General features: G+C 44.6%; 1 protein-coding gene across 2 annotated transcripts in view; it reads right to left on the bottom strand.

Moving 5' to 3' along the window:
* Positions 1-26,072, bottom strand: part of LOC146020677 (lymphocyte antigen 75-like) — a 341,840-nt gene that overhangs the window by 299,353 nt on the left and 16,415 nt on the right. For both annotated transcript variants that reach the window (XM_083153965.1, XM_083153966.1), the window contains exons 8-13: positions 15,886-16,000; positions 8,510-8,545; positions 8,120-8,295; positions 4,986-5,044; positions 1,554-1,624; positions 1,319-1,461 (exon numbers count right to left, since the gene is read on the bottom strand). In XM_083153965.1, coding sequence (XP_083010091.1) covers positions 1,319-1,461; positions 1,554-1,624; positions 4,986-5,044; positions 8,120-8,295; positions 8,510-8,545; positions 15,886-16,000 — 600 coding nt within the window. The remainder of the gene's footprint in view (positions 1-1,318; positions 1,462-1,553; positions 1,625-4,985; positions 5,045-8,119; positions 8,296-8,509; positions 8,546-15,885; positions 16,001-26,072) is intronic.

Below are 26,072 nucleotides of genomic sequence, written 5' to 3'. Positions count from 1 at the left end.
ATTGAGGCATTGAACAGGAAAATTGGGTCAATTGAGACATTTAACATTGTTCCCTATGGGAAATCGCGGGCATCGCGTCGGTCGCATCGCACCCGATTTTTTAGTGCATTCAATGCCCGAGATTTTTTACTAACGATGCCCACGATCAAAATCGTGGGCGCCGTTCTAAGTAAAGAGTACCTAAACCCTAATAGTCACCGAGCTCTATTCTAATTGCCGGGTACTTCAGCTAAATGTTAGGTCTTCCTCAATATGACAACTCCTCACTTTCCTATATAAAGCCAACTGGCCCATATAATCTGATCAGTGAGAGTAGAATCAACTGTATAAACATTAGGTAAGTACCTTACATTGCCACAAATCCCTCCCCTTAATAGCGGTGACCGTAGAAGTAACATAGGGCCGGATTCCGAGTTGACTGCAAAAGCAGTGTAAAAATAAAGTAGCCAGTATTTACCCTGCACAGAAATAAAATAACTTCTCCAAATCTAAGTCCCTCTGCACACGTTACATCAGCCCCACCTACAGTGCAGCTCAGTTTTGTAAATTTGATAAAGATTTAGATTCTGCGCTAAACTCTGAATAAGGCCCATAGTTTCCATCTGCAGCAACGAGATAAACTCAGAAATATGGAATGTTGTAGTTGGGATTGCCTTTTATGGCAACTGTTTTACTGTCTCTACCTTATCTACCTTTGGCTTTACCCCACGTCTGTGCAAATATTTGGCCACTGCACAATTTTCTGGAATTGCTGCCAACCTTGAGGTTTTCCTTAAGACACCTTTCTTGTAGAGCAGATGTGATTCCCAATTGAAAGTGTATATTCCAATATTGTCCTAATAAACAGCAGCATAAGCACTATAACATTTTAGTAGCTAATTCCGACAGCTATTGACAGACGGTCAAAATCCCGACATTTAAAATCCCGACAAGGTCAAAATCCCGACATGGTCAAAATACCGACATTTAAAATCCAGACAAGTTTCAAATACCGATATATATAGAATGTAGACAGGTGAAAAAGTCAACATGACTTTGGGTTGACAGGTCGCGAGGTCGACATGGGTTTTTCACAGTTTTTATTTAGCTGTCAGGATTTTGACTGTCGGGATTTTGAGTGCATCCCAATTCACGGCCCTCTGGAAGGTGTGCAGAAGAGCCGTGTCTGTCACATTAAAGGATTGTCCAAATTGGATTACCCCTACATTTAATTCTAGATTTCCAATCTTCACAAATGTGAAAATCCTTATTACAAGATAAATAATAGTATCAGATAATAATAAGTAATCCTGTGCTCTTTTTTTGTACCGTACAGTACCTTGTTTCCAACTGAGGTCCAATTTGCAGGGCAACCTCCAGAAGAGTTGTATATTTTAGTGTTTGATATTTCCAGTAGGGAAACACCATCACTGCTACATATAAATGGACGTCTTTCATTGCAATCACTGGAATTAACGTTGACTGAAAGGGGACAAAAATTTCATATGCATTAAGTCACCAAAACCGACATTATACCACAGACAAGAATCAATCAAATCTTCAAGCACACTTACCATAATAAACAGGTGCATATAAAATATAAGGGCACTCACGCAAACCGTTAAGTGTCTGGAAAGGTTTTAATCTACAAGAAAAAGAGGAGTAAGAAGAAAAGATCCTTGTCAAATTTACAATATACTTAGTGGGCGATGCAGAGTTGATCACATGCCTATTTACGTAGTATACGTTCTGTGACTCATACATCATTTTGGTCTATCAATCCTCAGGACCAAAGAGACACAATTAGCACAGGCAGAGGCAGGGCCGGCCCTAGGCATGGGCATGCTCGGCAATTGCCAAGGGCGGCAGCCTATGCCTAGGGGTGGTAGCTCTGCGCTCGGCTGGGTGACGTTTTTTACCTACAGTACTTTTCACGGCGTACAGAGCTCGCTGCGGCCTCCCCCCGCTGCCCCGGCACTGTCAGACTGTAATTAACTTCTGCCCGGCGCACCCCCACGTGACGCAGGCGACAGTGCTCGCAGCAGAGACATCCCTTCCCTGTCTGTCCCACCTCCTCTCCCTGCCACGGCGCATGCTGGGAGTAGTGGAGGAGGGACAACAGAGCCACGCAGCAGCAACTCCTTACTTCTATTATGGTGCAACGACACTGCCTCCCTCTCCAGCATCCAGGCCTGGCCCACCATCATCAGTGCCCCAGTATATGATTGCAGCCAGCCAGCCAGCCAGCCAGTGTAAGTTTTGAAATAAACACTGTCCACTGTATTCTAATATTCTATGATTAACAAGTGGTGTCAGGGGTCTGTCTGGTGGACTATATTATATGTGTGTGTGTGTATATTAATTATCTCATATATTTAGCCAGATCTGTCACTCATCCCCTGTGTAGGTAACGTTCCCACCCAGCAGGATACACAAATCCGCCCCCTCCAGGGAAAAGTGTTCTATGTGTATAACATTCTACACATCCCACCCCCTTGACATCACATCCCCCCTCCCAGCCAGGGCTACAGTACACACCCACCATCCACCATTGCTCCACAGCCACCATCCACCATTACTCCCGCACCCCCCCCCTCTGCCAGCAACCCCCCCCGACACCCGCGACCCCCCCCTCCAGCGATTCACGGCGCCCCCCCTGCCATGATTTGCGGACCCAAGCCCCCTCCCGCGATTCATGGCACCACCGCGCCCCCTCACATGCTTCGCTGCGCCCCCCCCGGAATTTGCGGACCCCCTCCCGCGATTCACGGCACCCCTCGCAACCCCTCCTGCGATTTGCGGACCCCCTCCCGCGATTCACGGAACCCCACAGCACCTCCGGCGCCCCCTCCCACGATTCGTGACCCCCCGTGACACCCCCCCACGATACACACACCCCTCCCACGATTCACGGCAACCCCCGCACCCACCCTCCCGCGATTTGTGGCCCCCACGACCTCCCCTTCCTGCGATTCATGACCCCCCGCACCCCCCTCCCGCGATTCGAGGACCCCCGCGCTCCCCCTCCCTCTATTCACGTCACCCCGCGTGCCCCTCCCACGATTCACGGACCCCCACAACCCCCCTCCCGCAATTTGCGGACCCCCCTTCCAGCGATTCAAGGCCCCCCACTGCCAGAAGTGTCCCCACGGTCCTCTGCACCAGCGCCACAACTTTTATCAATGTCTTGCCCACATACCACTATTATACAGCCTCCTGCCCTCATACACCCCCTTACTCCCTCCCAGTGCGAGGAGACGCTCAACCACTGCCGGGAGCTGCATACTGTCCCCCACCCTCCTCCAGTTCTAGGGATGCCCATCGACCATCAATGATTTCAAATCATCGATGGTTTATGGCCGATGTTGAATACTTTTGCCATCAATGTGGGAGGACCAGATGGTTTCCCTACATCAATGGCAAAGGAGAACCAATCAAGTTTCACATTTTTTTAAGGTGCCGGGACACGGAGCATAGCTCCGCCCCCCCACACCCGGAAGTCCCGCCACCGAGTTCTGATTGACCCACGGCCTATTCAGTCAGATATATTGGATGACCATCGCTAGCTACAACAATCGATGGTTATTCAAGTAATATGTTACTACTATCGATGGCATGGTGCAAAATTGGCATCAATGCCAACCATTGATGGCGTCTGCACCAATGGCCATCCCTACTCTGCAACAGCGCAAAACCTTTACTACCCCTCATGCCCACACACCCCTATCACTGCCCTGTCCCCTGTTCTCCTGCCCTGTAACTTCCGCCAGTGGGGACCCGCTCACCCTGTGTTGCCCACAAACCCCTATCATGCTTTACCACCCTGCCTCCTGTTCTCATGCACCCTTACGGCCTCCCAGTGGGAGAACACACTGACTCAGGGGCACCATCAGGTACTCCTGCACTGGCATGCTGGACGCTCACCCACTGGCTGAAGCTGCACAGTGTCCCCCACCCTCCTCTGCACCAGCGCAAAAGCTTTAGTCCCCCTCATACCCACACACCCCTATCACTACCCAGCTTCCTGCTCTCCTGAACCGTAACTTCCACCACTGGGGAGTCGCTGACGCTGTGTTGCCCACATACCCCTATCATGCATCATAGCCCAGCCTCCTGCTCTCATGCACCCTAACTTCCACCCAGTAGGAGGAGACGCTGACTCAGGGCCACTGTCCTATACTCCTGTGCTGCCATGCTGGACCCTCATCCACTGGCAGAAGCTGCACAGTGTCCCCCACCCTCCTCTTTAGTCCCCCTTATGCCCACACACCCCTATTACTTCCCAGCCTACTGTTTTCCTGTGTTGTAACCTCCGCCAGTGGGGAGCCGCTGACTCAAAAACACCCTACTATACTATTGCACACACACCTAAATAACACGCACGCACACACCCGCAAATGTCACTGTACCCTCCACACTATCAATGTACATCTTACTCTGTAACCCCTTTTTAATAAAACAAAACAATACACACCCCCTTCCAAATCATATGCTCTCTATTTAACACCTTTCACCTATAACTCAACTTGCAATACAGGCCATCTTACATACAATTCTAACCATATTTCACACAATACAAAAGTTCACTAATTAAGTGTATTAATCTTCAGCTACAGTTTCCACAATGTATAAATTGTGATGTAGGGACCTTATCTGCATGCTCTGGATTTTTTATGGATTAAAATATGGAAACTTCTTATGCTAAAATTTGTACTTAAACTAAGAAGAACTGCCTAAAGTTCCATTATTATTTAACTGATTTTGCCCTATAATTAATGTATATTCATTTTGTACACATAAAGAAATAAACTTTGTACAGGAGTTAATATATAATAAAATGTATATAATAAAATTAAATGAATAAAATGTAATTAATTTCAATTCTTACAGAACCAAACCGATCCTTTTAAAGCTTGATATGGTGATAGTTATCACAGTTATTATAAAAATGTTCACACACAAATTAAAAGCAGAAACTTTGAGCTGTTAATGCAATAAGTACTTACCTATAATGAAAATCGAAATATATATACTCTATCCACCACTTTTGATACATATTTTTAACCTGTCAAGAGTAAAAAGAGTGGTCTCAGCATACAATAATTCTATCTACAGGGATACAAAAAAGTCCATCCACAGTCACTGTCTGCTAAGAAGGTCTTCCTGTAGAGAATGTGTGCTGCATATGGGTATATATGGAGTAATATTCCTCTATATCTATATATCTATATATCTATATCTATATCTATATCTATCTATATATATATATATATATATATATATATATATATATACACACACACAGTACACGCATATTCATACAGTATATACACACACAACGACAGCTGACATCACTACCCCACATGCAAACTAATGTAGGGTACACACCAGAAGGATTAGGGCGCAATTCCATCAATCTGGATCCATTTCCGACTGATTGGATGTAGATTGTATGTAGATTGGGCATGTTTTTGCATGTTTAGATCCGATTCCAATCAAATTCTAATCCGATGCGCATCCCTGCTGTCGTTTGGATGTTTTACAGATCGTACCTGCTGCAGGTACGTTCTGTAAAAGATCCATTCAACTGGATACAGACTCAGATCGGATTGGGATCAGATTGGATGCAGATCATTAGCAGATTGTTAGCAGATCGTGTGCTCCAAAAGATCGTGCGACCATCACACAATCGGGTGTGGTATAGGGGTCCGACAGTCGGGATCCCGACAGTCATTAGCCGGGCGTCGGGATCCCGATTGGCTGGACCCAGACAGCATGGTGAGCGCAACAAAGCTCCTTGCAGGTTCGCTGCACTCGCCACGCTGCGGGCACGGTGGCTCACTACGCTCCCACCTATTCTATTCTCCCTCTATGGGGGTCGTGGACCCCCAGGAGGGAAAATAGCAGGTGGCTGTCAGAGTTTTGACAGTCGGGATCCCGAAGTCGGGTAAATGACGAGTGGGGGAGGGCGGGGGAGGGCCCTTATCCAAATATCCATTATCCAAATTATTCCAAAAAGTGAACATTTTTATTCTTGCTAAAAGCACCACTGGGGACATCTGTAACAGCACTACTGAGGACATGATATGTAACTGGCACTACTGAGGACATGATATGTAACTGGCACTACTGAGGACATGGGGGGAGATTCTCTAAACTAAAAATGCTGTAAAAACCCCGTTATCTGGGTTTTTACCGCATTTTGGGATGCTCTAAGCATCCCCCTATGGGCTTCTAACGCAATCCCCATTGCACCGCACCGAACCCCCGCCGCCCCGCACCGACCCCCCTCACCTGTGTCCAGGCAGCACAGAGCTGTGCTGCCCGAACCTGTGACCTCCTCCTGCCTGCACTATGATCCTCTTCCGGGTGCAGGGAGGAGGAGAGCCAGCCCACCCGCCGCAGCAGCAGCACACTGAGCACAGTGCCGGGTAAGGAAGGGATGGGGGAGCCGCCGGGTCCCGATGGGAAACCCGACCGCAAAGGACAGCTCTTAACGCAAGAGCTTTCCTTTACCATAATTATCGCATATGTTACAGCATATGCGATAATTATATATGCGAAGGGCGGCGATGTACGGCAGAGCTGGGCTGCGGATGATATGTAACTGGCACTACTGAGGACATGATAAGTAACTGGCACTAAATATGTGCAAGGACATGATTGCTCGGCATTCAAATTCAGTACCTGAGATAGTACACAAACTTTGTTACATGTTTTGAAACCTTGTTTTGTGCACAAATAAAATATATTTGTGTGTATTTCATGTGTTTGATGTGTTCGCCGGGCTCCCTCTTGCTGGCGAACCACCAGACTATCTCCGCTGGCGATCCGCCAGCAGCGAGGCGCTCCATCTGACTGAGACGCGCGTGTGTCTCACAAGCACGCGCGATTTAGATTCCGGGTGGCAAGGCGACGGGAACCCTGTCCGTCTCCGCTTCAGGGAGACGGACAGGGTTAGGGGGGGGGGGGGTGCAGGGAGGCGGTGGGGGGTGCGACAAGCCGGCGGGGACCCTTCCGACGCCGCTTCCCCCGGTTCCCCCTCCGCTTCCCTCCGTGGATGCGCTGCAGCTTGCGGGGGGCCGGCACAAGTTTAGTAGGCTGTAGTAAGGGGGAGCAGGTAGTGCTGACTACCGCTGATCTTTGGTGCAGTCAGGACTGGGTGCAGGGGGAGCAGCGGGCCCTAGAAACAGCTCCACCCCATAGCAGCTGCACCCCCTGCACCCTCGGTAGTTACGCCACTGACGTGGCCTAATGTTATCACCATACACCCTTATGAGCTGGCGAATAATTTCAGCTTTTGATGTGCCTTTTAGATGCAGAATTCTGATCACACTATGCATGTCCATGTTTTCCATAGCCCCATCTCACACCTGATGTTGGGGAGAGTATCCCTGATATGAGGCGCTGTCTAATGGTCGTGCAAGGAAGCAGTGGTCTACCTGCTCGATCTTTGTGGGAAATTAGAATGCAATAGAGAAAATTACACATGTGAAAGGTCTTATTAAACAACCCTACTATATAAGATATTTTACACACACTTCTTTTTAGAAAACTTTCATGGATTGGGGCAGCACGGATGGTGTAATGGTTAGCATTACTGCCTCACAGCGCTGAGGTCATGGGTTCGATCCCCACCATGGCACTAACTGTGCTGAGTTTGTATATTCTCCCCGTACTTGCGTGGGTTTCCTCCGGGTACTCTGGTTTCCTTCCACAATCCAAAAATATACTGGTAGGCTAATTGGTTCCCAATGAATTAACCCTAGAATGTCTGTGTGTGTGTGTATACATGTGGTAGGGGCAGGGACTGATGTGAATGTTCAAATATACCCTGTAAAGCGCTGCGGAATATGTATGCGCTATATAAGAAACGGTTAATAAATAAATAAATAATAAATAAATAAATGGATTCATCATACAGGTGGAGCCGCTCTCTGCCATATTTCTATACCTGGCAGATATCAGGATTGTCTCGTGCGCACATGCCCCATTCTGGTGGACGGCTCAGGACAGCGTAATGGGAGGAGCCGCTCTGATGAGAGCTCCATCAGTATGTCAATTTACAATGCACACATCAAACACCAAGCTGTGGGCAAGCAGTTCATACAACTAACAATAAAGCAAAATAAATATTTACCAATGCAGCTGTTCCCTGGATTTTCTTCTTTTCAGTGTAGGACTCTATAGTCGCCAACTTGCTGCCATTGCTGGCACAATACAATTCAGCTTCCTTGTAGGTAAGTTTTGTTTCTGACACAAACCAATACTCACTACCTTCAATAACGACTGGAGGGCCCTTATTATGTCTCCAATCTAAAGTATCAGATAGAAATGAATTGCATAAACATGTATGAAGCAAAAGTTAATTTAAACGATACAGAATACTTGGGTACCGATTACTAGATTGTGTATTTTGTCTACTATTAAAAAAATGTACACCAACTGTAAGAATTCCACTATTAGGTGTGAAACTTGTTTTTTTTTTTATCAAGAATTTGATCAAGAATCTTATCTGCATTGTGATTACCTGGTTGATACCACTCTGGACTCTTCAGTAAAGAACCTTAAATAATAGTAATAAAAAAAGGTTAAAAGGTATATACATTGGACCTTCTGAAACCTATATACAACATTGCTTGGAGAGTTAATAAAATGAAATATCCAGTAGTCTTTATCACCCGCACTTATGATTGTCTTTATGATGCCAATTATCCTAAAGGCCCCCATATACTTATCTGATTTGGTCTGAATTCATCCAATTCCGATGGATCGGGTCGAGAAATCTCATGTGTCAATCTCATCCAACCCGATGCACGGTCCTGTGAGCATCAGGTCGGACCCTACAGATTGAACCTGCTGCGGGTTCAATCTGTTGGATTGGGACCATCAGCGGCACATCGTGGGTGCTTTTTAGCACCCACGATGTGTTGGTACGATCCGTAGGTGTGTGCCAGTGGTACTGCACCACTGGCACACACCTTTCTGCATGTCCTACTTTTGGGCGGCGGATGCTGAGCAGCAGTGGGCGGTGAGGAGCAGTGGGGCGGGTGCTGAGCGGCAGCAGGCGGTGATCAGGCGATCCTCTGATTAGCTGGTCACCGCCCACTGCCGCTCAGCACCCACCTCATTCCCCACTGCTCCTCAATGTCTGCTGCGGCGCAGCACAGGACACCCACCCCACCGCTCCTTACCACTTACCGATTAAAAATTGGCACATCAAGTGCCAAATCGTATGTGAGCCTCCCGTGGAGTTGCCGGGCAGCTCAAAGAAAAATTGGGTGCGACTTGTTCTTAGGACCTTATGATCCGCTCTTCTATTAAGGCGGACCTGTTTAGATGGCAATCTGATTATATCTCCTGGTTTGGTAGAATAATAGCTATGAAAATAAGTCTTCTACCACGGCTTCTCTATTTATTTCAGATGCTACAAATTAGTGTACTGAATAACAATGTCTACCAACTTCATAAATGGCTTGTTCAGTTTGTTTGGAGGAAATGGGTCCCCAGAAGTAAATTTTCACATTCACATTTCGAGTCTTCCAATGGTGCCCGAGGGTTTCCAGATATTAAATTGTATTATTTGGCTAAACATCTCAGCTAAGCTGTGGCTAATAACTACTTTGAGTTGGGTGGAATTAGAATCTGCTGCTTGTACGCTTACAGTATCTCTATTTCCTCAATATTAGGGATTTCCAACCAATGGTCTCCTTCACCCTCACTATATGTGAGCAATGTATATATAAGTTCAAGCGTCTCTCTACCCCTTCTCCTTTCATCCATCCGCTTTCCACCTCTGGTATTACTGCATCTTCTGCGGTACCTTGGATTGCTAAAGGTATCAGATTTGTGGCAGTCATTATGGAAGGAGGTACATTTATGAATCTGGGTCACAGAGTTAATTTACTTTCCCAGATATGAATGTTCCTACTTATCTCCAACTAAAACAATTTGTTAATTCCCTCCACTATTCTGTGCAACCCCTCATCTCCCCATTAGAACAGCTGTGTTTAAATAACCCCCTCTTACAAGGATTGATTTTGTCACTATAGTTTGATTATTGCATGCTACAGAACCCCCTAGTCCAAAATATAGGTTGCAAAAGGAATCAGATCTCAGGGATACCCCAGAGGAGGAATCCTGCTCAGTAATCTGTGAAAGAGTCGCCAAAGCTTCAGTCACTATGCAAATTAAAGAAAATGCCTATGTGGTCTATTTTCATTGGTTTATGGTACGGTATGCCAGACTAAATAGGATATCCCAGTCTTGCCCTCCACTTTGTCGAGAGACCCAGGTTTAACCCTATTATAACCCGGGTCAAAATGCGGGTTTGGTCGGCCCAAGATATTCAGTGTGGTACATTCACACTGTACCTCTACCTGGGTCAACAAGTCCCCAACCTGGGTTATTTATACAAAGTGTGTGAAAGGGGAATATTTGTCATCTTTCCTTTGCTTATTGTGACCGCTGGCAAATTTCTACCCCAGCCTTCATCGCAGCCCTCATCTTTTTCCTTTTGTATTTCTTTCTTTCTCGATAAATGATATGCAAGCTAGTTTACTTCTTCACATGTTCCCTTGAGATTTGTGGGTACTTGTGTATTATCACGGTGCCCATGAAATCGGCCGCAAAACGCATGCAAGAATCGGATGCGATTTTGCGGCCGATTTTGCACTTTTTCCAGTCAATTTGCATGCTGTTCCATCATTGCACACCTTGCACATCGTAGTGCATTGCATGCAATATAGTGGCATGTGATGCATGCCATGTGATGCATGTGAAGCGATTCGATTTATAATTGTACAATCACCCTGATGGGTGCTTACAATGTTAAATGCACCCCCATTGTCAACACCACCCCCACTATCAACGCCAACCCGAAGCGTGGCGAGCACAGCGAGCCTTCGAGGGGCGGTGGTACACGTCCTTTCGACCTTTTCATACCCCCACTGGGGGTGCATTTAACATTGCGAATCACATCGCAAGTGGCATGCGTTGCTATGCGATATTTCATTGTACAATCAGGGGCATTTTCCCGAAAATCACATCGCATACCAAACGCATAGTACCTGGGGGTGTGCAAGGATGGAATAACATGCAAATCGTCAGGAAATGGACGAAAATCGGCAAAAAGTCGTCCGAAATCGGACGCAAATCGGCCGCAAAATTGCATCGCAGATCAAATCGGCCGAAAATCGTCCGCAAATCGGGCGTCGTGATAATACACAAGTGCCGATTTGTGCTTACTGTTTAGGTTCATCAGCATTGTTCTATTTCAGCGGTTCTCAAACTGTGAGTCCTGTCCCCAAAGTGGATCCCGGCCTTCTCGGCATGGGGTCACGACTCCATGTTGCTGACCATCGGAGTGATGACTGTTCTAATCTCAGTTAGTGATTTAAGGAGTCTGAATAATGGAGTCTGTTGAATTATTTGTTATTTAAGACTCCTTACATCATTTTGTGCCTCCACAATGCTGCCATGTATGTGCTGTCATTGGCGCACGCAGGGGGGTTTCCGAGTACCCAGAACCCCCCCCCAGGAGTCTAAGGGCCCTAGGCTGAAAGCTGAGGGTCCCTTATTTCAATGGGTACAAGAATTTTAAAAATCGGCCCTTGGGAACCAGAGATATCTGACTTCAAACAGTGGTCCCCATCCAAGCCTGTTAATTCCTCTTCCCAGTCAGATATTTCAGGTTCTGTCTGACTTAGAGTTTTCTGAGGGTATATTCCAAAAGCTGGGACTCTCCCCCTTTGATGGACACTAGTAAATTGTCTCTACTGTTCCCAGAACCAGAGATATCAGCCTTCCAGCAGCTGGTTACTGCTCCAGCTCCACACACCTGGTATGTCATTTTATATACTCATTGGCAGATTGCTCTACCTCCTGAACTCTGATCCCCTAATGCCCAGTACCATTTGGTAGGTGGGATTCTCTAGTTTTAATTACATTAAAATCTAAGAAATCTATGCGTATTAAACATCCTCTACCACCCTGGAAGTTAAGTATCAGGGCCCTTCATTCAGCCCAATGCCCCCTTCTCCCACCCCATCTCCCACCATCTGTGCAGTAAAGGGGTAATTGGTGGAAATTACTGATCCAGGCCCTACATGCTGAGCGGTTGATATACCCCCTACCACCCCGGGACATCAAAGCTTCCCCCACCCCTACCACTGGAGGATCGGTAGGGGCCCCACTACGTTGCTATGCCCAGGGGTCTACACTGCTGTTGACGCTCCTGTATGTATATATACTGTGTATACATATATATATATATATATATATATATATATATATATATATATAAAAAGGCAGAGAAAAGGCGCTTCATGGTGCAGAAACTTCAATAAAAAGTTTTATTATTTAAAAAGTAACAATCCACGGTACAAATTGAAGAAAACCCGTACCATGTATAAAAACTCTGTGGACTGGGTACCACAAGGCATAAGTTATAAAACCAAAGGCAAGGCTGCTCACACACTGTACCCGGACACCGGTTCCACTCAAAACGCTGCAGGGCCGGATTGCAGAGAAGCGTACTGGGAAACAGCGCGTCCTGGATTCAGTGATCGGAGGAAACGCCCTGACGCGTTTCGTCATATGGTGTCCGGGTGCAGTGTGTGAGCAGCCTTGCCTTTGGTTTTATACCTTATGCCTTGTGGTACCCAGCCCATGGTACGGGTTTTCTTCAACTTGTACCGTGGATTGTTACTTTTTAAATAATAAAACTTTTTATTGAAGTTTCAGCACCATGAAGCGCCTTTTCTCTGCCTTTTCCTAGATCTGTTTCTCTGTGGATTCCAGAGACCCCCTACACGAGAGAAAAGTAGCTGCAAGTTCTGAGCTTTGGAACTATTGTGCACACTCTCCCTATTTTATACCTACAAGGGACGGTATAACTGGTGTAAATTTGGGACTTACAGCTGGCGCGGACGGTCAATATCTTTATATATATATATATATATATATATATATATATATATATATATATATATATATATATATATATATATATATATATATATATATATATATATATATATATACAGTGCTCGAAGTGGGCTGGTATACACCGGTATGCCATACCGACACTTCCTTCGAGCACTGAGGTTTTTTTTGTGGCAGCGGCACAGAAACGGTCTCCCCAGCTCACCCAGCAGTCTCCCTTCACCCACTCAGCACCAGTGGCTCCCTATCATGCCCTGCTCCACAGTGAGCTGTCTCAGACTTCCTATCAAACCCCCTGGACTCACACGGAGCTGCCTCCACCCAGCATGCCTTGCCATAGTTTTAGCATTCCCTAATAGCAAAACTATGGCAAGGCATGTTGGGATGTGTAGTTTCACAACATCTGGAGGGCCACAGGTTGGACATGCCTGGTCTAGGTCAACAGTCAAAAAGTCGACATAGGGTTTTTCATTGTTCTTTGAGCTGACATGTGCCGACAGGCAGTATTTAATGCCCTACCATCCACTAGGGTGTGGTGGGTGAATAAAATAGTGTTCTGAGTGCAGCAGGATGAGCGCAGCAAGCCCTGTGAGGGGACGTGGTGCACGTAATCCTGTGTCCATGTCGACTGTGTTAACATTCAGGTAAAAAAACAGCAAAAAAAAAACCATGTGGACCTTTTGACTTTTGAGACCATGTCGACCTAATGCTTGTGTCAACCTAATGACCTGTCGACCTTGTTCCATGTCGATCTAGACCCATGTCAACCTTGCAGTATGTCGACCTAGTGGTGTCGAATTAATGACTGTCGATCATCTTTAGGTCAACCATACAATCCATACCTGTATGCAAATATATGGAAGGAACAGATGGGTATGCTTAAAAATATGCATTTTTACTCAGAGCCAGCCTTAGGCATAGGCAAACTAGGAAATTGCCTAGGGCATTTGGAATGCCTAGGGGCACCAGCAGCTTCTGCTGATTAAAATGATATGCAGCATGCCTATATTCTGTGTGTGAGTGCGGCTGTATCTGCATATGAAATAGTGGGTACTTATGTAGTATCTGGGCGTCCGATTTAGAAATCGGATCGGATCGCATCGCATCGCGACCAAATCGTATGCGATGCGATGGTCAAGATTTTTCCATAGAATTCAATGTTAAAATGGTCTGAGTCCATTTTAACATAGAATTCAATGGGAAAAAGGGGTCCTTTTCCTTTCCCCACTATTCAAGTGGGCATGGAGTTGGATATAAACCTGTGGCGGGCGTAGCGAGCCACCGAGCCCGAAGCGTGGCGAGCGTAGTTAGCCCTGCGAGGGGACACAGAATACTTTTTAAGAAATATGCGTCCGCTCGCCATGCTTCGGTGGCTCGCTGCGCTCGCCACGCTATATAAAATCAACTCTATGCCCACTTGGATAGTGGGGAAATGAACAGGACCTTCTTAACATTGAATCCTATGCAAAATCGCATCGAATCGCATCGCATCTGATTGTATGCCTTAAGGTAAGGCATACAATCACAAAATCGGACGCCCAGATACTACATAAGTACCAAATAGTGTATTCATGGAAATCACTGTAACATAGCATTCCGTATGCAGGTACAGCCACAGTCGCACACAGAATATAGGCATACCGTATATCATTTTAATCATTGGAAGCTCCTTTTGTGTGCTGGTCATAACAATGCAAATAAAACGAATTTTCAGCCAAAAAGGCACCCAACGTTAGCAGAACTGGCCAGGAGCTGCATGGCCTATTGAGGCAAGATGTATGAGGAAACATCTGTATCCAAGCAGAGGCAGAGGTCACAGAGTTAGCGGCTGTGCAAGTGCTGTCTGTGGGTGGGTTAGTTGTGCAATAGTGTTCAGCATATGTGTAAGGGACATTATGTGTGTCATGTATTAATGCATTAATAATGTGCGACATCTGTGTAACAGGCATTATGTGTGTCATGTGTATAAGGGCATTAATAATGTGCAACATATGTGTAACAATCACTATGTGTGTCATGTGTATAAAGGCATTAATAATGTGCAACATATGTGTAATGGGCATTATGTGTGTCATGTGTTTATGGGCATTAATAATGTGCAAGATATGTGTAAGGGGCATTATATGTGTCATTATGTGTATGAAGGACATTAATAATGTGTGTCATGTGTAAGGGGCATTACTGTGTGGTATTATCAGGGGTGCCGAGAGAAAGGGGTAGGGGTACAAATTACCCAGGCCAAAGTCTGATGGAAGTGCCCAGTGGGGGTCCTGGGCCCCATCCCCTTAAGTGACAGCAGCAGCTGCAGCTCTTCTCCTCTGCCTAGCATACACTGCTTTGTGCCGGGTTACAGTGTGACCATGGAGGTGCTTAAAATACAATATTTTCTAAGGATTTTTTTCTAAGGGTATAATGTGAATAATGTGAGGAGTAATGTACATAAGGTAAAGTGGTACTACTGTGTGATGTAACGTGAATAAGGGACACCATCGCATGATATAATATGAATACAGTTGCACTACTGTGTGACATAATTTGAATTGGGGGTACTATTGTGTGGCCATGCCCCTTCCCAGCAAGAACACACCCCTGTTTGGGCTGCGCACCGAATGTGTGTGCTGTTTCTATTTAAAATTTTGTGGGTAGGAGCACCAAAATGATGACTGTTATGATGAGGGTTGATGGTGCTGGGAAAGGGGAGCAGGATCAGAGGCGGAACTAGTGGCGGTGCTAGGGGGCACCAGCCAAAATTTTGCCTAGGGCGTCGATTAAGCTAGGGCCGGCTCTGTTTTTACTGCTATAGCTTTTGCCGGCAAACCGATACGGCCATTAAAACACAGTGAAATTGATTTTAAAAAACAAATAAATTTAACTTCTATATGGAAGATAAATGGTTACAGATTTTAGGAGTTCCCAGTGGCATTTACAGTGCCAGCCCATGCTTCCATGCAGAACACTTACCTTTGGGAATCTGACACACCCACTCAAGTCGTGCATCACAGTGGAACGGCTGTAAACTGTACTCTTGGACCTGGATTTTATGCTGCCTCCAAAATCTATATTCTGGTCGATTAATCTGTTTATTCAGAAACCAAAAAATAAATGATTTAACCACAAAACAAGCACAAACAAAGCCTATGACATTATTGACCACTAAGGAACTAAAAAAAAGAGACTCCTAGAAGGACATGTCCATGGTACAGTACTGCTTAATGTTGGGGGTGAAAAAAACCAATGCAAATGTCAAGATGCCTCATGATCTATAATGGCAACAATGTGTTTGCAAAGAAAACCGTAAACATTACTACCTAAAAAAATCAAACAATTGGGGATTGCAGAATTTGTTTTAAGTTGTCCTTGGCTCATGGGATGTATTCAGAACATTTTTTTTTAATTTTTTTTTTTTTTATTGAAGCAATAGCACTAAATTGTACACATGCAAAGTATACATATGAAAAGAGATGAGCATTTCAATGGTTACCTATGACATCAATAAAGTATTGCTAAATAAAGTTGGTCACAATAACATGTCTTGTCTATAATTATTTAACAATTTGAATAGGTCAATGATGCATAAGTATATAGAATGTACACATTGTATGTAGGCATTAGTATAAAGCAATTAAAATGAGGGGTAGAACAATAAATGTGACGATCACCCACCAGACAACTCAATAGGGGGATCTCCCACTAAGATGCGGTTCTCATACCATTGAGTTAGACCCATGGTATTATGGATCTGGGATTGAGTTGAGATTTAGGTAGGGTAGCAAAAAAGCTTTCCTATCTTTTAAAAAAGGAAGAGGATTTCTTTTCCTTGTCAAAAATGGTTTCAATCCAATCCATACGAAAGATAAAAGCAAGTATTTCTTTATATAGTTGAAAGTTAACAGGTTGACTCCAATCTTCTAAAATAGTTTTTTTTTAGCTGCTGCACTTATTGCAAGAAGTAACTTTCTACATCGTGGGGTGAATCTCTATCCTTTTGGAAGAATACCAAGAACAGCCCATTCTGGAGTAAAGGGCATGAAGTTAATTAAATGGGTTTCAGCATCCCTTCTAACTTGTCTCCAGAAACCCTGAACCACTGGGCATTCCCAAAGACAATTATATAAATCTGCCTCTTCCCTAGCGCATCTAGGACATATATGATATTCTGACAATCCCATTCTAAGCCGCCTATGAGGGGATAAATATGTCCTGTGATAGATGTTTAAAAATAACTCCTGATAAGTACTAGCAGTAAGCAGGGTGCGAGATTTTAGTAAGCCTTGTAGTAGATCATGCATAGAGAGGGATGGAAATTGTGTTAACTATTGGCACATTCCTTGGCTGATAAGGTCATGGTCTATATTTTCTCTAAATCTATGATATGTAGACAAGGCTTAACATGAAGGGGTTGGTTTAGAGAGACAATGGTCCAATATGTTGTCCCAATCTTTATCTGAGAGTTTTTATTACAGAAGCAATATAATGTTGCGCCTGGTAGTAGGCTAGAGGATAGGCCTGCATAGTTTCAAATTTAGCAGTAGCCTCGAGGAATGTCAGGGGCGGCCTCGCATTGAAGTCAATTAAGTGTCATATACTGTGTATCCCACCCACCCTCCACATTGTCATAGGATAGGACGCTCTTCCATCTTGGAAATCTGGGTTTAGTATGAATGGAAGATGACTCATTTTATGGGCATTGAGGCAGAATTTATGACGCAGAATATGCAAGAGCCATCTAGTTGTCATCAGTAAGGGATTATCCTGAACCTCTTCTGGGATCTCTTGATCATGAATATGCAAAAAGGATTTAAGAGCCATTAAAGGTAAAAATTGTGCTTCAAGGGACACATTGGCATAAACATCTTGATCCTGTAACCAGTCAGACAGAACTCTCATAAGAGAGGCTTGGTTATAATCAAGGATATTAGGGAAGCCTATGCCACCATTACATTTAAACTGACATAGTTTCCTGAGACTTATGCGAGATCTGCCATCCTGCCAAATAAATTATCAAAATAGTTTGTTTATTTGTTGGATATCTTTCTTAGTAAGAATAATAGGTAATGCCTGTAATGAGTAGTATAGGCTGCCCTACCTAAGTAAGAAAGGGTTAAGTGTTTCCAACTCCTGAGCTCCTCGCTAATTGATTTAATGATCCAGGAGACGTTAATTTCATATAAAAGAGCAGGATTCCTGGGTAGAAGTGCTCCCAAATATGTAGGAGCCCAGGTGAATGGAAAGGATGAGCTCCAGGGAGGTGTAGTAAGGGTGGAGTGGAGATACATCACCCTGGATTTATCAATGTTAATTTTCAGTTCAGAGATGTTGCCAAAGCATTCAATTTTCTGTAAGACCAGAGGTAGTGTACGTTGAGGGTCACCAATATAGAACATCGTCTACAGAAACTGTAAGATTTATATGGTGTGATCCCAATGCGAAGAAGGGGATCTATGGCAAGGTTAAAAAGGAGAGGGGAGAGGGGGCAACCTTGTTGGGTGCCACGTTTCAGTTCTATAGGTGAACCTCGCATACCGTTGATCAATAAGTATGTGGAAGGGGAATGAGAGAAGAAATTCAGTAATCTAATGAAATCTGGGGCAAATTCTCTATGGGTTAAAACTTTAAATAGGTGGGGCCATAGAATTGTGTCGAATGCTTTGTGTGTGTCTAGGCTAAGCAGCATATTGTGAGCATGAGGGTTTTTAGAGGAAGCAATTAAAGCGGTCAAAGCTGAACGTATGCCCTTCACTGAATGTCTCCCTTAAACGAATCCTAGCTGATGTTCAGTCAGAAGGGTAGGTAAGATTTGTTGTACACGGGTGGCCATGATCTTTGCAATGATTTTAAAACGGTGTTTAATAAATTAATAGGGCGGTATGAACCCAGTAGATGGGGGTCTTTTTCTGGTATAGGTAAGAGAATCGTGTGGGAGGTGTTAAAGAAGGGTAGAGATGGGGAAGTATGGAGTATATGTCTAAATAGGTCTAGAAGGAGTGGAGCAATATCATTGTGTAAAATTTTATAATATTCTCCAGTCTCCCATCAGGGCCAGGAGCTTTATGGGTAAGTTCTTAATGGTATCAGAAAGTTCTTGATCTGTAATTTCAAAATCCAAAAAGTCACGTTGTTCTTGGGTTAATTTGGGCAGAAAAGCCTCATCCAGCAATAGTTTTTGTTGTTCGGTATTAATGACTTAGGAGGAATAAAGTGTTGAGTAATAGGTGTTAAATAAGGATAAGATAGTCTGTAAATCTGAGGTGAGAGACTGCGTGTTTGGATTGAGGATTGCTGAGATGTGATTTCTCTGTTTACGTGATTTAGCAATAGTGGCTAATAAGCCACCAGCCCTATTGCCCCATCGATAATATTTATGTTTGAAGATCTCCAGACTATGTTTTGCCTGTGTGAGGAGGAAATCTTCTAGGAAGCTACGGGTCTGTTTATAAGAGTTTCATTTCTCAGTATTTAGATTAGATGTATAGTCAGTGACGGTCTGGGTAACTGTATTGCGTAGTGAGGTACAGGTGGCTTCTGTCTCGCATTTCTTCCTGCTCACATAACTAATAATATCACTGTGTATGACAGCTTTGGAGGTCTCCCACATAAGGCCAGGGTTGTCCCAGTGATCGAGATTATCATCTACAAAATTAGACCACTGGAATTTGAGAAATGATTTAAAATCAGCCAAAGTGGCTAGATGTGTAGGAAAGCGCCATAAGTTGTCTCGGCATGTGTGGGAAATGTTAGTGTTAAAGTAAGAGGGGCATGGTCAGATATCAGTATATCATGTAAACGTGCATTGTGTAGACGAGACATTTAAACATCGGACAATAGTAAATAGTCAATACGTGATAACGAACCATGTGCTACTGAAAGATGAGTAAAGGAACGCTCAGTAGGGTTTAGGAGACGCCATGGATCTGATAGATGTAAAGAAGTTATTAGGGAGGGTAGTGATCGCCATGAGGAGGGGAATATTCTGTGAGGTGGAGGGGAGTTATCAATCTAGTACAGTGTTAAGATCTCCTCCCAAAATTAAAGGGTAATTCTCTCTTTGCCGTAAAAGTCTAGTGAGATAACATGAAAAAAAATCAAAGATTCTGCATTTGGTGCGTGGACATTGACTAGTGTGTAACAAGAGTGTAGAATTTCTACCCTGTCGATCCACCAACTGGTTCAGAATAATAAATGGTAGACCTCTTCTAAACAAAATGGCAACACCCCTGGACTTATTGTGAAAAGTTGCTGCAATACATGAGTCTATCCATGTTGCATGAAGGGTAGCAGTATCTCCAGTTTGCCAATGTGTCTCCTGTAGAAACATAACATTGGGCCGTAGCTTCTTAAGATGGGTAAGTACTTTTTTTCCGCTTAATAGGTGAATTTAGACCCCCGACATTCCACGAGGCAAGGCGTAACTGAACAGGGCTGCGAGAGGGTGTAGAGTCGGTCAGATGTGTAGATGACTTAGCCATTTGGGACATTTGTTAAACCATAAGGGTCAGACTTGGTAGTTGGTAAACCATTATAGAGATTCAAAGAGACAATGGAGTGTCTCTACGGGTGAGCACCAGACAACAAACACAGAATATTTAATATATCAAATAAAATCCAAAAATATACACAATGCTTTGCTTCATAAAACACCTAATTTAAATTTTCCTCCAAACAAAGGAAAAGGGTAGGTGTTGACTAAAATAGACGACTCATGCCCAAATATGCAACCAGAAAAATGAGTAATACATATAATAAAGTATTCTCAATAATTAGGGGTATCTAAACTTACAGTATGTGAAAAAAAAACATTAAACGTTAAGTAACACTTTTTAAATGTTAAGAAACAGAAGGGTCCACTGATCTAATCTAAGTCAGTCATATAGGATATTAAACCAGAGTGTATTAACATGAATAGTCCTAACAAAATAGTCCTAACGAAATAGAATATTTTGTGAACGTGGTTTGTTTTTAAGCATTTCCCTCTCTTGCATGGGGCTTGGATGAGCGAGAAGGTGAGGGAGGGGGTAAAAAAGTGACGTTTAACCTGGTCAGGGTCTTTGAAGAATATTGGATGGCCATCCTCAAAGACCCGGAGTTTTGCAGGATAAAGGAGGGCGAATCTGCGATTATGAGAATGAAGGTAATTACAAACCTCAGAAAAGGCTTTACGTTTTCGGGCGACTAACACTGAAAAATCTTCGAAGATCATAATCCTGTGAGATTGAACTACAAGAGAAGGTGATTTGTGATAAGCAGTTCAAATCTGCTCCTTAGCTCTAAAAATTGCTGCTATACTGCTGTAGTCTAAAAATTTTGCTATGACAGGACGAGGTCTGGTATTATTCTCTTGGCGATCTGGGCCTAGACTGTGTGCCCTTTCTATTTGGGGAGTGTCTAAGATATCTGCGATATCTAGGGCTAAAGGGAGATCTTTGGCTAAGAAGTCAAGGAGTTGTTGTCCTTTAAAGGACTCAGGAATACCTATAAATCTGAGGTTGTTTCTTCTGTGTCGATTTTCTAAGTCATCTACGTTTTCTAAAAGGGACTGAATAGTAGAGGAGTGAAAAGAGGTGTCATATTGGATAGTCTGGACTCTATCCTCGGTATCACTGACCCTTGTCTCCAGTGTGGTTAATCGCGCAGCATGTGTGTCAATTCTAGTTAAGACTGCATCTATTTTTATTTCAGTGCTTTCCAGTCTTTTATCAAATTGTGGCATAAGCACTTTAGAAATGGCCTCAGCCATTTCAAGTATGGGTAAAGATGAGACGGGTATACCCTCTGAGGTTGTAGGTTGTTGTGATTCTGGAGTGTCTGGGGACTCCTGGGATAGAGAAAGTCTCAATGTCCCCCAAACGCAATAGTATTGTATAAACAAGGAATATGCAAATTCACTGTATAGAGATTGTACTATATGTGCAAGAGTACAATGAATCTATCCAAGTTGTCTGTGGTAACACAGTTTTAACTATATTACTGTGGATTAAACAGTGAAATAAAATCAATATCCAAATTGTCCACTCGATGGCAGTGCAACACTGCTAAATGAACACTCAACAGGAACCTTAGGTTAGACAACAAAAGAGAGCAGTCCAGCACTGTTCCTTGATCGCTCACAATGAGTATGAGGATCTGCTTTAGGTAGATCCTGCGATTTGTGAACCAGTGTAGAGTGGGGTCAGTCAGTAAATTTGCAGGAGATCAAATAAAAAGGATAGGGTGGGGTGGATGGGAGTACAGGGATAAGATGACGATGGTATGGGGGAAGGAGTTGCGCAGGGAGAGGAAGATTGTACTGGAAGGAAAGGATAACTTAAAAGAAAAAAGAGTGTAGCAATGGGGTATAAACCAAATAGAAATGGGGATGAGCTGACAGACCATATTGGTGATGGGAGGGAATCTACATGCAATTCTCCGGAGCCCTGCAAGACCAGTCACCACCGATCTGCATTGAAAGTGCACTTTGGTGATATCGCAAGAAGCTTAAACAGCAATACAGGGGAGTGTGTGATCAATGAGCCTCCTGGTCAGTCTCGTGGCTGTATTAACTGGCAGGGTTGAAGTTCAGGTAGATGACCTCTCCATGTGGGCAATAGGGCTGGGGACCAGGCAAATAGGCTGATGAGCTGTGGAAGTCACCTGAGGTCGGTTGTCCTGCCTACCTACATGCAATAGCGTCTCACACTTTCCTCCAATATGGGCGAGAGATGCCTTTGCCTCTAGAGGCCGCCAGCCAAGGTCAGCGTGGGCTGCAGGGCTAGAGGTCATGATCCCCCTCTGTTAGTCGTCCAGCGCAGCAAAGTCCTGTTACCCAGCAAGGCCCATGCCACGCGCCAGTGTAGAAAAGCTATTCCCCGGGAAGTCTCAGAACGTTCCAGCAGAACTAGAGATGGCTCGTCTGGAGTATACACTTAGCAACAGGCTTGCAGCACCACCCCAGTCAATCAGGAGTAGTCTGTGGGGCCCGCCAGCTCATCGGGTGGGTACTGCTCCTCTGAGTGGCTCTATTCCTATAACAGAGGAGCTACGGGCAATCTGGGTCTGGCACCCCCACCCTGCCAGGTCACTCACCAGCCGAGGAGATTAGACAGTGAGAGTGCTCCCTCGCACCCCGGTACGTCCAGCCATCACCGGGACCCCTGTACTTGTCCATCACTGTCTGGCAGGAAGGGGAACATCCCGGTCCACCTCCCACGGCCACCGGCAGCCGCTGGGGCACAGAGTCATCTCTCGCAGGAGGGGTGCTGGTCAGTCGAGGGCCAGAGAGGTAATCAAGCAGGGCCTGACAGGGTATCACGGCGGCACAGGACTGCTCACGTGGCCGGCTATGTACTTCAGGCAGCCCGGACTTTCCGGCACAGGGAGGCGATGCGGGCAGAAGGGTTCACCCTCGGCAGGGAGTGCGGAGTACCATCTGGCAGCAGCAGTCCTTCGGTGAGCAGGCGTAATCAGGCCAGAGTCTGGACTCCGTATAGCGCACACAATATGGCGCCGAGTTTCGCGCCTAAGCTCAGGCAGTCATGCAGGCCTTCCACTCTGAAGGCCAGACTCCGGTGGATATTCAAGTTTCCAGCTCCAAAAAGGTGGCACCGCAATCCCCACGGTGCGGAGTATGTAATGGGGTGAGTTAGGTTCGTGGATGAGACAATGGAGATGCGATGCAGGCAGATTTTTTGGGTAGTTGGAAGGAGCCTCTCTAAAATGTGGCCGCTCTAGGCACCCTGCCCACTGGAAGCCCATTCAGACCATTTTTAATGTGAAAGAAATTAAGACTCATGTAGATTAAAACTTTGGGTCTGATTCATATTTATACACAATCCCGATATTTTATGTACAAATCAGATTGTTGGGAGGTTTCTGCTTGTGTAGGACCCATTCCGTGCACATGTAACGGAGGTCATGCAATACCACTTGCAAACTCCTCTTAGCTGCATCAAAGGGTGGTGACCAGGACTGTTTTGTCGGCATTCCAAGCCCAATACGGAGCAAGGTTCAGTATATGCAGACTGGCGGACGATGGTAGTGATGGTGATCAGATTCTGCATCCGTGGATTAAGCACTTGAAGATGCATGTATGAGATGTCTCTTTCCTAAATGTTTTCTCACCTTGTATGTCCAGAGTATTTACTCTATTATCCCTCATGATTTGGGATCAGAGGCAATTAGGAAACATTTGGATCAGGATGGGAATCTCAGTGTGGAACATATTCTATTTCCTTTATCCTTAAGCACAATTATTTTGTGTTTTCTAACAAGTTTTACTTACAAACGATGGGGACGGCCATGGGGACCAGGTTTGCGCTAATTTAAACCAATCCCATGTGTGGGATGGGGACTGGGATGCGAACCTGGTCCTCCATGGCTGTTACATCGATGACCTATTTATTATTTTTGATGGGGATTACACTTTAATTTGTTTCTCACCTTAACTCCAATTTGTTTAAGTTACAACCAGTACAATATTGACTTTCTAGATATTAGTCTGTCAATACGGGACAACAATAGCCATACTGCCACCTATATGAAAAAGGGTTAAAACAAATGCGTACCTCTGATACGATAGTGCCCATCATCCAGCTTGGATTAATATTATAAAAAAACACACAAGAAGACTCACACTAGGTGAGTCAAGCAGCGCTCAAGTCAATGAAATAATACCAGAAATTTGAAAAGGTATAACAATTTTTACTGTTTCTTTAAAAACACATGTAAATACAATACACAAATAAATAAAATCAATTTATACTGGCATAATGGATAAGGGGGGGAATAAAAGTAAATTGGAATGAATGTAAAAATTGCAAGTAAATCAGAAAGAAAAAAGTCCCGCCTCAATGGACACAAAAGAATCTACTGTGTCGACACTTTTTGGAGAAATAACAGGTAAGTGCACGTTACCAATAGTGAGTAGTAGATCCCTTGAATAAGGATAATGCTGGGGGTCCTCTCGATGTTTGCGGAGATATTAGATGCCGCTGGAGGTAGCCGCTTGATGTAAACCAGATCTTTATTATTGTTATTATTATTATTATTATCTGGTTTACATCAAGCGGCTACCTCCAGCGGCATCTAATATCTCCGCAAACATCGAGAGGACCCCCAGCATTATCCTTATTCAAGGGATCTACTACTCACAAAAAGTGTCGACACAGTAGATTCTTTTGTGTCCATTGAGGCGGGACTTTTTTCTTTCTGATTTACTTGCAATTTTTACATTCATTCCAATTTACTTTTATTCCCCCCCTTATCCATTATAGGAGAAAAACATATAGAGAAAGGAAGATAACCATAAAGAAAGTTCTGCGACACCATCGCAGTTCTGACCGAGCGACCTCGCAACCAATGTTCCCTCTAATTTTACGAAGGCTTTGTGCAGAAAAAGATATTGGCTGTGCAACTTTGGAAGGAAATGTACATTTTTGTGCGTCACATAATGTATACAGGCCTAGGTTTCGAGTTCTGTTGAGTTAATAAAGCAATTTGAATGTTTACAGACTTCACACACCACACATATAGACTTTAGCAGTGATTTTCAACCTTATTAAACTCGTGGCACACTAAAACAAGATTTTAACCTTTGTGCGCTCAGTTGTAATGTCTGTGCGCGGGCTCGGCGAGTTGTGTGCGCGCGCACATGCGCACAGCTTAGAGGAAACACTGCTCGCAACCAATACCAAGCGACCTTGTCACAAATGGGTGAAGCAATGTACCACACAACTTCACAGGGTAACAAACCCAACCAAATCAAAATGGAGGAACAATGCCCAACCTCCACTAGGGCAAATGGCTGACAATCAAAGTAAACCTGCTGTAGCCCCAGGCAATTCACGACACCAGATGGGAGATGAGGGATGGTGGTCTCCAGACGCCGTGAGTATGGAAGGCTCCAGCAGTAAGAGGAAGACTCAGTTAGCTCCTGCAGCAACCCTGCAGCAGGCACAGAGATTTATCACCGGCGTCTGGGATGAAGTCCAGACCCCTTAATAGAGGACCCTCAGCCAATCAGGAAAGCTAGGGAGCCAAGCCCTCTCTCCTGAGAGAAGCAGCTGAGTGAGGGTGCCAAAAATCCAGCATCCTGACTGCTTAGAAACAGCCAGGACTAATCAGCTGAGCCGCCCGGCGTCTGCCATTGCTAGGCAACTGGCCGGGAGCTCCGTCTG

The sequence above is a fragment of the Crinia signifera genome, chromosome 7, assembly GCF_055691185.1.
Source record: "Crinia signifera chromosome 7, ASM5569118v1, whole genome shotgun sequence".
NCBI lineage: Eukaryota > Metazoa > Chordata > Amphibia > Anura > Myobatrachidae > Crinia > Crinia signifera.
This window is presented reverse-complemented; position numbering and strand designations above follow the sequence as displayed.